Source organism: Mobula birostris, chromosome 9, assembly GCF_030028105.1.
Source record: "Mobula birostris isolate sMobBir1 chromosome 9, sMobBir1.hap1, whole genome shotgun sequence".
Classification (NCBI taxonomy): Eukaryota; Metazoa; Chordata; class Chondrichthyes; order Myliobatiformes; family Myliobatidae; genus Mobula; species Mobula birostris.
The window spans coordinates 137,761,816-137,775,390 of NC_092378.1; the positions used below are offsets into that span (position 1 = coordinate 137,761,816).

Here is a 13,575-nt window from a genome sequence, read left to right on the forward strand (position 1 = left end):
GAGGTGACATGGCTCTGTTAGTAAAATCTGAAATTAAATTATTAGAAAGAGATGACATAGGTATGAAGGTGCTGAATTATTGTGGACAGAGCAAAGAAACTGCAAGGGCAAAAAGACCCTGATGGGAGTTATATAGAGACTCCCAAAGTAGTAAGGATGTGGTCTACAAGTTACAATGGAATATAAAAATGCATGCCACCAGCGAAATGTTACAAGTAACATTATTCATGGGGGATTTCAATATGCAGATAGATTGGGAAAATCAAGTTAGTGCGGGATTCCAAAATGGCGAATTTCTAGAATGCCTACGAGATGGCTTTTTAGAGCAGGCTGAGTCCATGAGGAGATTAGCTATTTTGGATTGGGTGTTGTGCAATGAACCGGAATTGAATAGAAAGCTTAAGGTAAAAGAACCCTTCAGTTAAAGTGATCATAATATGATCAACTTCACCCTGAAATTTGAGATGGAGAAGCTAAAGTCAGATGTGTCAGTATTACAGTAGAGTGAAGTAAATTACAGAGGCATTAGAGTGGATTTGGCCAGAATTGATTGGAAAAGAACACTGACAGGGATGATGGCAGAGCAGCAATGGCTGAAGTTTCTGGAAGCAATTCAGAAGGCACAGGTTACATACATCCCTAAGAGGAAGGAGCATGCTAAAAGCAAAATGGCACAACCGTGGCTAACAAGAGAAGTCAAAGCCGACATAAAAGCCAAAGAGAGGGCATATAATAGAGCAAAAATTAGTGGGAAGTTAGAGGATTGGGAAGCTTTTAAATACTAACAGAAGACAACTAAAAAACTCATTAAGAAGATAAAGATGGATATCGGACCACTGGAGAGGTAGTAATGAGGACAAGAAAATGGTGTAAGAACAGAATAAGTATATTGTATCAGTCTTCACTGTGGAAGATATTGGCAGTGTGGTGGAAGTTCCAAGTGTTCAGAGTCATGAAGTGTGTGTAGTTACCATTACTAGAGAGAAGGTTCGTGAGAAACTGAAAGGTCTGAAGGTAGATAAGTCACCTGGACCAGATGGTGTACACCCCAGGGTTCTGAAAGAAGTGGCTGAAGAGATTGTAGAGGCATCAGTAAGAATCCTTCAAGAATCACAAGATTCTGGAATGGTTCCGGAAGACTGGAAAATTGCAAATGTCATTCCACTCTTCAAGAAGGGAGAGAGACAGAGGAAAGAAAATTATAGGGCAGTTAGTCTGACCTCAGTGGTTGGGAAGATGTTGGAGTTGATTCTTAAGGATGAGGTTTCGAGATACTTGGAGGCATATGATAAAACAGGCTGTAATAGGCATAGTTTCCTCTAGGGAAATTCTTGCTTGAGAAATCTGTTGGAATTCTTTGAAGAAATAACAAGCTGGATAGACAAAGGAGATTGGGTTGATGTTGTGTACTTGGATTTTCAGAAGGCCTTTGACAAGATGTCACACATGAGGCTGCTTCATAAGCTATGAGCCCCTGGTATTACAGGAAAGTTTCTAGCATGGACAAAGTAGTGGCTGATTGGCAGGAAGAAAACTAGGAATAAAGGGAGCATTTTCTGGTTGGCTGACAGTGACAAGTGGTGTTCTACAGGGGTCTGTGTTGGGACGGATTTTTGACATTATATGTCAATGATTTGGGTGATGGAGTTGATGGCTTTGTTGCAAAGTTTGCAGACGATATGAAGATATAGTCATAGTCATACTTTATTGATCCGGGGGGAAATTGGTTTTCATTACCGTTGCACCATAAATAATAAATATGTAGAGGGGCAGATAGGTCTGAGGAAGCAGAGAGGATACAGAAGGACTTAGATTAGGAGAATTGGCAAAGTAATGCTGTATGGAATACAGTGTCACGAACTGTATGTTCATGTACTTTGGTGGAAGAAATGAAAGGGTTGACTATTTTATAAATAGAGTGCAAATACAAAAAAAATTGAGGCACAATAGTTTTAGGGAGTCCTTGTGCAGAATTCCCTTAAGTTTAATTTGCAGGTTTAGTCTGTGGTGAGGAAGGCAAACGCAATGCTAGCATTCATTTGAAGAGGACTGTAATACAAAACGAAGGATGTAAATTTGAGACTTTATAAAGCACTGGTGAGGTCTCACTTAGAATATTATGAGCAGTTTTGGGTCCCTTATTCCAGAAAGGATGTGCTGAAACAAGAGAGGTTTCAAAGGAGGTTCTCAAAAATGATTCCAGGATAAAATGACTTGTCATATGAAGAGCACTTGATGACTCTGGGCCTGTATTCACTGGAATTCAGGAGAATGAGGGTTGACCTCATTGAAACCTATCGAATAATAAAAGGCCTTGATAGAGTTGACGTGGAGAGAATGTTTCCTGTGGTAGGAGAGAGCCTTTGAATAGATGGGTGTCCTTCTAGAATGGAGATGAGGAGGAATTTCTTTAGCTAGAGAGTAGTGCATCTGTGGAATTCGTGGCCACAGGCAGCTGTGGAGACCAAGTCTTTATGTATATTTAAGACAGAGATTAATAGATTCTTGATTGGTCAGGGCATGAAGGGATATGGGGGAAAGGCAGGAGATTGGGGCTGAGAGGGAAAATGGATCAGCCATGATGAAATAGTGGAGCAGACTTGATGGGCCAAATGGCCTAAATCTGCTCCTAAGGCTTATGGTCTGATGATCTTATGGTATTACACCACCTTTCTCCCTTGAACGCTGATCCTCAAATCCCTGCCTTTTCTAATCCAGAGCCATACATATTGGAGAAATTGCCTCGCAGGCGAAGAGCATGGCAGTGCTACACTCTGTTTGTGTCCTCTGATTGGAGAGCACATGGCAAGGCAGCGGTTCGGCTGTGACTTATGCCCAAATCTTATTGCCCAGAGTATTGAGTGACGAAAAATGAAAATTGGCAAGCTCAGTTGTCTTTACAAGCTTTGTACATCCCCCGAATGTTGGTTGGCCTCAGTTGTAAAATAACAGTCGTTGTCATTTTTTCTCACTGGCAATAAAATTTCCTAATGTGAGTGAAAAGCATCCCTTAGGGATAGGTATCTGCTTATAGCATAGGATTCAATGGAAAAAGTGGGTTTCCATTAAAGGCACTTTTCTAGGGACACATCCCCTCTTTAACATGGGAATGGCTTGCAATAAATCTTCAGAGAATGTGAGCAGGTGCTTTCCCACCACTTACAGTAGAACAACTAAAAAAAAAGCTAATGAGTTGAATCACAAAGCATATGGGCCAGTTGTCAGTCATTTCCTTGCAGTTTGGTATGCAAGCTATGCAAACCTGTCTCGCGGGTGATGGGGGGGGACGCATTGAAAGCTAGTGAATATTGAAAGGCCTATATAGAGTGGATGTGGGGATGATGTTTCCTGTAGTGGAGGAACCTAGGACCAGAGGGCACAGCCTGAGAATAGAGGGATGTCCATTTAGTATAGAGATGAGGAGGAATTTCCTTAGGCAGAAAGTAGTGAATCTGTGGAATTCATTGCCACAGACGGCTGTAGAGGTCAAATCACCGGGTATATTTAAAGCAGGGGTTGGTAGGTTCTTGATTAGTAGGGACGTCAAAGGTTATGGGGAGAAGGCAGAAGAATGGGGTTGAGACGGATAATATATCAGCCATGATAATATAGCAGCACCAGATGCAACTTTTCTGTTTTCTACGTTATGAATTCTCTGTAATTCCCCTGCTCCCTCTAGTGGAAAAGCAGTCAGCTTTCAGAGTTATTCCTTCTTTCCAAGTGAGGTTACAAAGTTAGCCCACTCAATCATTATTTTAAATGATAAACAGTTCACATCTGAATATTATTATTTAACTACGTTTTAATTCTGTTTGCAGTGTACATAATTGAGTGAGGCGTAATTGTGTACACATTGTGTGTACAAAATATTGTACAATGGTGTAATGGACATCCCTCTATAGTTATCAACACCTTAAAAATGGTTATTAGATTCTTTGGCTCTAGTCTTGTTGGTCTGAGAAAATCTGAGAACATTTAGCTTGATGCGTTCACACTGGCTATGCTAATTCTTCGCTCCATTTTGTTTTACAGGGAATCTGGAGCTGTATACATGGTGTGCCCAATGAGGAAAAGAAGAAGTCTCCAAACCTGGATATAAACAGCCCTCAAACAAACATTCTGAGGCTGTTTAACACAGCAAAGCCAATGGCCAATATATCAAACCTTAATGCTTCAAGAGCAAACTCTCCTAAAAGAACTTCCAATTTCATTCAGAGAGGGTCTTTGCTCCTTGACGTGGTTGACCAAAAGGGGAATTTCTTGTATTCTGACAACAGGCCCTATCAACCCAAGGAGACAGGCTTCAACGACAACACCAGTGAAATGTTAGCGCTCAATGTAAGCCGACAGAAAGACAACCGAAACAATTATATCCTCCAAGGGCAGCACCCATTGACTCTAAACGAAGCAAATCCAAACACCGTGGAGGTTACTGTGAGCTCGGAAACTCCAAAACTTAACTCCAGGCCTAGGCAGTTGTGGAAAAAGTCCGTGGAAACCTTGCGGCAGAACCAGGGATCGACGGTGGAAAATGTCAACGTGGAGCCCAAGCAACCCGTTAAAAATCAAAGGTACCTACCAGAAGAAGTTGGCCATTCTGATATGTCGGACTGTTCTAGCCGTACTACTTCCCACAAGGACCCTGATAACAATCAAAAGTATCATAAGTATAAGGAACCCTTCAAAAAGAAGTCCATGATGGCCAAGTACCCCCGAGACTGCAGCGAGATCGAGCTCTCTTATCTTAAGGCCAAAGAAGGGTATCAGCACCATCGTGAGAAAGTGTACACTATTGATTCTGACAGAGAGTCCAATTATCACTCAGATCACCATCATTACCGGGAAAGCGTGCCAATTCCTGAAGACTTGGACTACCCCCCAGTGTATCACGATCAGAATGAGAACTACAGGAAGCAGGAAGCAGTTCTGCACCTAAATAGGACTCCTCAGCATAATGAGGACAATGCTGAAAACAAATACAGCCTGTACAATAAGCATTACAGCTTGAAGGAGAAAAATATTTCCCCGGTAGAGTACAGTGATAGGTACAAGCAGCCCACTGTACACTGCCGAAGCTGCCTTTCCAAGCTGCCTAATTACACCACACACTATTCGGTCAGGTCTCCCTATAACAGATGCGATGCCTGTGTACACACGGCAAACTTGTATGACATTAGTGAAGATCACATGTTACAAGAGCCAGTAAGCCCCATGTGCCCCGAAGAATCCTTCGCCCATCATTGGGCTCCTTCTGACGTCTCAAGCATGCAGAGGGTAAACAGACTCAGAATTAGCAGGCAGCACTCCTTCGACAATATCCTTGAAAAGCCGAAGGAAGTGGATCTCGGAAGACCTGCCCGGAGCGTGAGCCTGAAAGAAAAGGACAGATTTCAGGATGACCCTTATGCGCACGTATTCAGTATTAAACCCGAGAAACCCTTTAGCACGAAGGTTTCTGTTTTTGACCACCATCTGGAAGAGAGCAAGCGGAGTAAGTCATTGTATCCAGACCATGTCTCCGAGAATCCATTCTGGCACTCCTTCCGTGAAGATCAGCATCTGGTCCATGGGCGAAGTTCTTCCGACATATATAAACAGTCCGCTGCATCAAAGGCATGCTACGATAATCACTTTAGATCATCCATTAAGTCGACAGCATCTTACTGCTCCCGAGATGGACGAGTTCCTAACGATATGTACATTTCAGAACATATTATGCCTTATGTATCAAGCAGAAATAGTATTTACTGTACTCCCAGGGTTTTGAATTCTTCCAGCAATAGACGTGTCTACAAAAAAATGCCTAGTATTGAATCAGATGTTTGACTCTTCATTTGTTTGTCTAATTCTTCATTTAAGCTATTCATTTGCTGTAGCTAATGATGTACATAGTTGCCAACATTTTGAAGTAGGAACTTAGGAGACATTAAGGGGCAGCTTTGCCAGACAGTCGTTGCTAACATTGTCTTCTTTCTCCTATTTTCTGATAGATAGGGCTGACTGGCCTTTCCTACTATCTGATGGCAAAGGAGCAACAGAAAAGAGATACATGTTGATGATCATACCAACTGGTTAGCTTTGCTGCAAATGAAGACTCCATAAAATGACCTAGTGGAATTATTGTCTCCCTTTTACGGTGCATTAATCTGTAACAGACCACACTAGGCAGGCCATTGAATCTTAGGAGAACACTGGTTATGTAAAGTAAGCAAGAAATAGACGACAAGCTCAATATTACTGTGTAAATGTAGGGAGTTGGCAACTATGCTATTATATGTAATCCAGTTCTGTAACTGCTGAAATGTTTCAATTCAACTGTTTCCCAAAGTGAAACCCTGAGCTAAAGCAGCTAATAGCATACTTTAGAGATTCTGAGAACAAATGGGTCCTCTGGTAGAGTCATAATTTCTTTTCCTTAGAAAATAATCAAAATCCAGAGTGCATAGCTCATCTTGTATGGCCAACCTTCTCAACTGTGTGAATGTATCCTGGGGAAAAGCCCTTTATGATCATCAATTGAATAGAGTACTATGAGGATTCCAATGTTAAGCATAATATTCCTACAACACTATAGCAGTCATCACATTGTGTAACAGTGCTACAATCGTAATATTTTGAGACTTGTTTTCTATTGTTCCACCTAGTAATTTTTTCCAGCCTTTGTTGCTTACTCAAGTCTGTTCACTTGAAGAAGTTATGGACCAGCAGTGAAAAGATTAACTGCTGAGGAGCAACAGAAATTTGCTAATAAAATGCATGGCATGAACGTTCAGGGATTTTGCATTATAGATTTTAATAAATTCGGGTAGCTGCAAAATGTAATTTATATGCTGTTAGCTTGGGGATTCACTTCAACTGAATTCTTTAACTCTTCCCCAGATTTGATAGACATGAATTGTGAGCAAATCTGATAGTCCATCTCTTTGCAGTATATTCCCATTGTATTGTATATTTATCATGTAAACTTAAACTGATTATTTTTAATATGGCAATGGGGGTATAAAATATGCCCCTAAGGGCAACAAACATTAGACTGTCACCATTATAGAAAAGAGCATATAATTATTAAAAATAGTATATGTAAGTATCTTCAGTTAACTCTAGATTTTTAACAGTGCTGAACTTTGCTGCTTGATAAGTGAAATATGCCCACGGCTTTGAATAAAAACTTCCATAACTACCAGCACACTATGGGCATTTTGTATGCTGAAAGGGCTGGAATTTATGACTTTGAGTACCAGTGATATGCTTAAATTAGGGAAAAATATCATTCGGCCATTGAATATATCCATTTAAGGCTTAAAGGTACCTGTATGTTGTTTTATGATGTTTTTCACAATATCATGTGAATAACGTAACATAAAAAAGATGATTTCAGCATAAATAGTATCTCTGAAAGTTATCCCTTCCCCATTTCATTCCAAAATACCACGTTTTACTCTGAGGTCTCTATGTTAATTATCTCAAAGGAACATCTCAGCAAAATGTTTATCAAAATAAAATGTATTAGGAAAGTATTTTCAATTACTAGTGGTAAATACAGGAATACAACAGTCAATTGATTAGATTTGACTTCAATAGAAATGTTATTTTACCACAGGATGCCAGGTAATTAATTTCCAATCTGCCAGCAAACCCAGGAAATGTTACTTGAATGTGGATGTCTTAACTTAGGAGCAAAATTAATTCACTGGAAATCACATTAAGGTTCCTTAAACTTAGCACAGAAAAAAAAATAAATTAGAAAAAAATTAAATGATATTCTGTGATTTTTAGGAATATAGTAATCTCAGTGATTGCTAACAGAGGTTTTAGCAGTTTCTTGCAATACAGGTTTTAATGATCGTTAATCTTAATCACTCCCGCTTAGTGAAACCGCTGAGTGGCCACATTGAGTGATCACTGCTGAGAGAGTCATTACTCAGTGAATAGTGTCTTCCCTAGAAAGCAGTTCATGTGTTTACACTGAAAGATAATATGATCATTGATATGAGAATTTTAAAGCTCTATTAAAGATTCAAATTTAATTCTAGTACATTCCCGATTTCTCTGACACCAGACTTGTGAGAAAGGTGTTAAAAAGGAGAGAGAATACAATTTTAACAATGCTATCATGCTTTTTAATATAATACTGCTTCCCACTCATCACACAATATAATTTCCAACAATAATGCAAGTTACTACAAAGTAGTATGCTCCATGAAACTTCCTCCTTTCCATTTTAGCAACCTTCCTTGTAAACTGAATCATTGCTAGAAATTGCAGCACGCCAATCTTTTTAACATGCAGGCTACAGGCATATATAGAGAATCATTTGATAATGTCTTGTGCATGAAAAGAATACTACCAATTGTTCAGGAATTATGACACTTTAAACTTGTTACAGAAGGAATAGTCTCATATTATGATCACTAAACATTTGACATTACCATGAAACCTGCCTCACATATAATAATGTATTAAAATAGTTTTTATTTTTTCCTCAATGAATATAATTTCATGATAGGAATTATCCAAGTCTCAGTCTCTTGAACTAGTGACCGAGTCATTCGTTTTCCTTTAGAAACTGCTGTTTTTTAAAAAATAAAATCTCTGCTTTTTAATGATATTCTTTTGTAATAGAATAATCTCATGTAGAAAAACAGCTGACATTACTTAAGAATATCTTGAACAGTTGCCAGATTACTCAAGAAAAGTTTGGCTTTGTACCACAATATGTGTAAATTGGTTCTCATGCAAAAATAAGGAAAGACCTTTCAAAAGCTTGATTATTTTGCCATTACCTGAACACTTTTTATATAAAGGCATAAGTAATATTTCAGCTGTAAATTGCAACAAGCTTGATCTTTCTATAACTGTATTATAGCAATGAATGTGAAAAATGGTTAATAAAATTATAAACCATCATTTACATAACGAATCAAATAAAACCCACTCTATGGTAATTAGCGCAGCTAAAAATGTAACGAAGTATCGTACATTTCTACTGCACAATCCAATTAGTAGTTTCTCATCCCTATCCGCGCCCATTAATGCTGGATCTTCCACTTTATAGATAAGTCACAGTAGTAGATTTCAATATATATTTAGCAGAAATATATTGATTGGTTTTATTATTATTTCCCATTGGTTATTGCCTTCTTTAGCATAGAATGATTTCTAAGGTTCAAGAAGTAACATGATATTGTGGAAATCCCATTGCCACACACAGCATGTTTAATTCAGGTACAATGGTGGCTGGCACTAATTCAGTCCCTGGTTTGCAAAATTGGTTTTCTTAGTCAAGGAAATTAAGCTGTAACTCAACATCATCCAAAACATATTATTGTTTTAATGTCCATGTCCTTTTTTCAGTTTGTAACTGTTCTCTGTTCTAATTGTGCCCCCTAATTTTTTCTCTTGAAATGAAGAGATCTTATGTTACCTTGAAATTTGATGTGGGTCATAGTCATGCAAGTGACATATTTTAGATTGCACTAGAGAGGAAGTTACACAAAGTGATTCAGTGAGATATTTGGCAAGGACAGAGCATAAATAATTATAAGATGTATATTTTGCTAAACAGAGTGAATTCAACTTAGTAACCAAAAGTTTAGGTCTGAAATGTTCTTTGGCTGTGTGCATGTTGTCCTCAGTCATAAAATATATGTCATGCTCATCCAATTAACAGTTATGTGTAACTTGGACGTGAAAGCATTGGACACACATTTTGCCTTGCTAATCATTCACAATGATATTCTGTTTGATTATTGGTACTAAAGTAATTTGATTCCTGCCTATTCCTTCATTAGATGAGAAAACACTAATTATTACTTTGTGGCAGTGTAGATTTCAAACATATCTGCTATCGAAGTCTGTATTTACATTTGTTTTGATCTTTATATGAACTCTAACTGTAATATTTGCCAAGGTTGTCTTTAAAACTGTAATATGCGTTTTTTTTTCTTTTCCATTGTAGATGTGTAGAAATTACAATTGGAATGGATTTTGAATGTTCAAAGTGTTTACTGCTACAGCATTTGATGTAAATAGGTTGTCAATTGTGCCAGAAAATCTGATGTAAAAATGTAAATAAGTAAAAGTACCATTTTTCTAAGGAAGACTATTTCTGCCACTTTATATCAAAATTAAAACTATAGTCACTTAACTTTCTTTAATACTGTGGTTATTTCAAATGCACTTTTCCACAAAAGAATGCCTTTTATCAGTTCTTGCATTGAAAGCTCAAATAGTTTATACACAAATAATAAATCTTAGCAGTTTATTGTTCAACCATATCATTTTAGTATTAGTAAACTGTAGGTTTGACCTGCGTGTTGATCTTATACTGGATGATCACTGAGATTTCCATGTAACCTTATGCATCACACCGTAAGAAACCCCAGATTTCATGATCTTGCAACTGTGTTTGACAGCTTGTTGTGTAGAAATTGACTTCTTCCTTTCTTATAAAAGTTAATACACTTAAAAACTATCCCATTAGCTGTAAAGTGCCCTGGAATGACGTGAGATTGCAAAAGGTGCAGTACAATTGCTTTCTTTATAGTAAGTGATAAATTTGAATCTCATTGGCTACCTGTAAGGAAAGTAACTACATTTTCCAGTCAAGTGTCTCCTACAATAGTTCTGCAGACTGCATTAAAAAAATTCACATACACATATATGGAAATCATTAATGTTGTTGAAAAACTCTGTGACTAATAGACTCAAAATCTATTGACTTTACACCTATGATTTCTTTCCCTCTGCTAATATTAATTTTGCATTGGGATAACTTCAATAATTATCCTTGATCTTAAGGGGATTAGAGGCACTCATTGCAGTTTAACAGATTAATCATGTGTCTTTCCCTCTCATATCTATTTACCAAAGTCAGATATCTTTTTCATGGATGCATCACAAAGCTGACAAGTTAGTCTTGGCAGGATGGTAAACATTGTGTGTGGGCTGTCCTTGAAGAGGTGTTGAATAACTTGCTTTCTGCTGCATTTTACACATCTCAGGTATTGTAGCATAAACCATCACGTCAAGTCTAGATCAGTCCACTTGGGTGGAGGGGGGGCAGTTTTGGGCTCTTTAAGGTGGCCCATTTCTCCTACAGAAAGCTGCTCGGTGTAATGTCAGTGTTCTAGATCACTTTGGAACCCGGGAAAAGATAGGACAATGACTTTTTGAGGATACTTCTGCAGCAAGTGGATCAAGACTTCCATTCCTCATCAATCACGTAATCCGGTTACAAATACATAGCATATTCTCACTAGAACCCATGACTATATTCTCGACTTTCTATCACAGGTTGTTTGAAGGAAATTTTTAATTTTTCATGTGATAAAGAAATAAGTTGGTGTTAGTGGCTAAACATTTAGTCACAGCTATCCAACAGTGACTTAATTTTTATATTCCAGGACTGGCCAATGCTGTTAAGTTACCACTACATGGAAAGCTTTGTAGTTGTTCAACAGGCATTTCCTTCCTGGTGACAAATATGTAAATTCCAATAATGATCTCTCTTAAGGAATAAAATGGCTAAAGACCATAGAACTACATTTGCAACACCACACTTCCAGTCTCTCTGTATAGTAACTGACATTATTGATGTTATACACCCCAAAATATTATGGTTCCATTATCTGTTATTGGCTTCTCATAGAATGATGAGACTCAGTGCCTCAATGTCTCAATTCATGCTAAGGCAGCTTTGTTGAGTAACTTAAACCAAGTAGTGAGATTCTGTGTATCTGCAGGTAAGGAATGTAAGATCTGAAGAATAGTTGCAGATGTAGGTTTTCAGGCCATTCTTTGGGAAGCAGGAATGCATTCTGAAAATAATGGAAACTTAACTCCCCTTTTCCGAAAATAATTTGATCAAAGCTATCCTCCCAAAGGTTTGCTGCTCCATCAAGGCACTGAATCAGGCCCTGTTAACAAGTAATTAGAAATGCAGCCATGTGTTAATGGTCACAAAGGCCATGTTAGAACTGAACAGGTTGGAGGTCACACTGATTAGCCCAAAAGGAGCTCAGAGGCTGTCTGTATTCTTGTGGGAACTGAGAGAAACTGAAGTTCTCCCTTGAAATCCACAAGCCGCAGTATGGCTCTAGGTCAGTCCTAGTCTGCCAGTCACTTGGTCCTGAACGATGAAAGGTCCCAGCCTTCTCATGGAATGAGGCTCCCATTCATACTACCAAGCTATTGAAAGTGACACAGAGAGAAAAATAGCACTATTTAGGTATTAGTGCAGAGGTGGATTTTACTTGGTCAGAGATGCCGATTTTGAAATGACCTGTTCCAATAAAGTTCTGTTCTCATTGATGATGTAAGAGACAATCTGGCACTGTGCCAAAGCAGTGCAAAGGAGTAGTCCCCAGTCTCTTGACCAGTGTTAATCCTCATCCAACACCTCTACAAAAGTAATGGTGCAAAAAAAATTTGCAGATGCTAGAGATCCAAATCAAAAACAGAAGATACTGTAAGTTCACAGTAAATTAAGAGGTATCAGAGGGGAGAGAAAGAGGGTCACTGTGAAAATAGTTGATTATTTGTTTATATTCTGATTTGATTTTATGGGATCTTTACATCATGCAAGATTAAGCTGAGTTTTTTACAAAATAGTGACTGCCATTTAAAAGTACCTTATTGGTTTGTAACACACTTTACAAAATCAGGAAGGGAACATTGAAGGTAATATACAAACATGAGAAAATCTGCAGATGCTGGAAATCCAGTGCAATACACACACACACAAAATGCTTGAGGAACCCAGCAGGCCAGGCAGCATCTATGGAAATAAATAAACAGTCGACGTATCAGGCCAAGACCCTTCTTCAAGACTGAAAAGGAAAAGGGGAAGATGCCAGAAAAATAATTGGGAGGAGGGGAAGGAAGGTAGCTAGAAGTTGATGGGTGAAGCCAGGTGGGTGGGAAAGGTAAAGGGCTGGAGAGGAAGGAATCTGATAGGAAAGAAGAGTGGACCATAGGAGAAAGGAAAGGAGGAGAGGACCCAGAGGGAGGTGATAGGTAGGTGAGAAGAGGTAAGAGGCCAGAGTGGGGAATAAAAGAGGGGAGGAGTGGAATTTTTATTTTGGAAAGTTGAAAACGATATTCTCGCCATTAGGTTGGAAGCTACCCATAAGGTGTTGCTCCTTCACCCTGAGGGTAGCCTTGTCCTAGCACAAAAAGACACCATGGATCGACATGTCAGAATGGGAATGGAAATGGGAATCAGAATTAAAATGTTTGGCCACCGGTAACTTCAGCTTTCTGGCGGGTAGAGTGGAGGTGCTCAATGAAGCAGTCCCCCAATTTACAACAGGCCTCACCAATGTAGACGAGGCCGTTTCCGGAGCACCAGATGCAATAGACGACCTCAGAAGATTCGCAGGTTAAGTGTTGCATCACTTGGAGGGACAGTTTGGGGCCCTGAACGGAGGGGACAGGGAGGTGAATGACCGGATGTAGCACTGTCGCGCTTTGTCCGCTTGCAAGGATAAGTGCCGGCAGGGAGATTAGTAGAGAGGGACAAATGGACAAGAGAATCATGGAGTGAGCAATCCTTGCAGCAAGTGGGGGGGAGGG

The 13,575-nt window shown here is 38.9% G+C and overlaps 1 protein-coding gene across 1 annotated transcript in view; it reads left to right on the top strand.

The window, feature by feature from the left end:
- grin2aa (glutamate receptor, ionotropic, N-methyl D-aspartate 2A, a) overlaps positions 1–5,826 on the top strand; it is a 304,621-nt gene extending 298,795 nt beyond the window's left edge. Inside the window, exon 13 of the mRNA XM_072269552.1 lies at positions 4,033–5,826. Coding sequence (XP_072125653.1) covers positions 4,033–5,826 — 1,794 coding nt within the window. The remainder of the gene's footprint in view (positions 1–4,032) is intronic.
- The last annotated feature ends 7,749 nt before the right edge of the window (positions 5,827–13,575 follow it).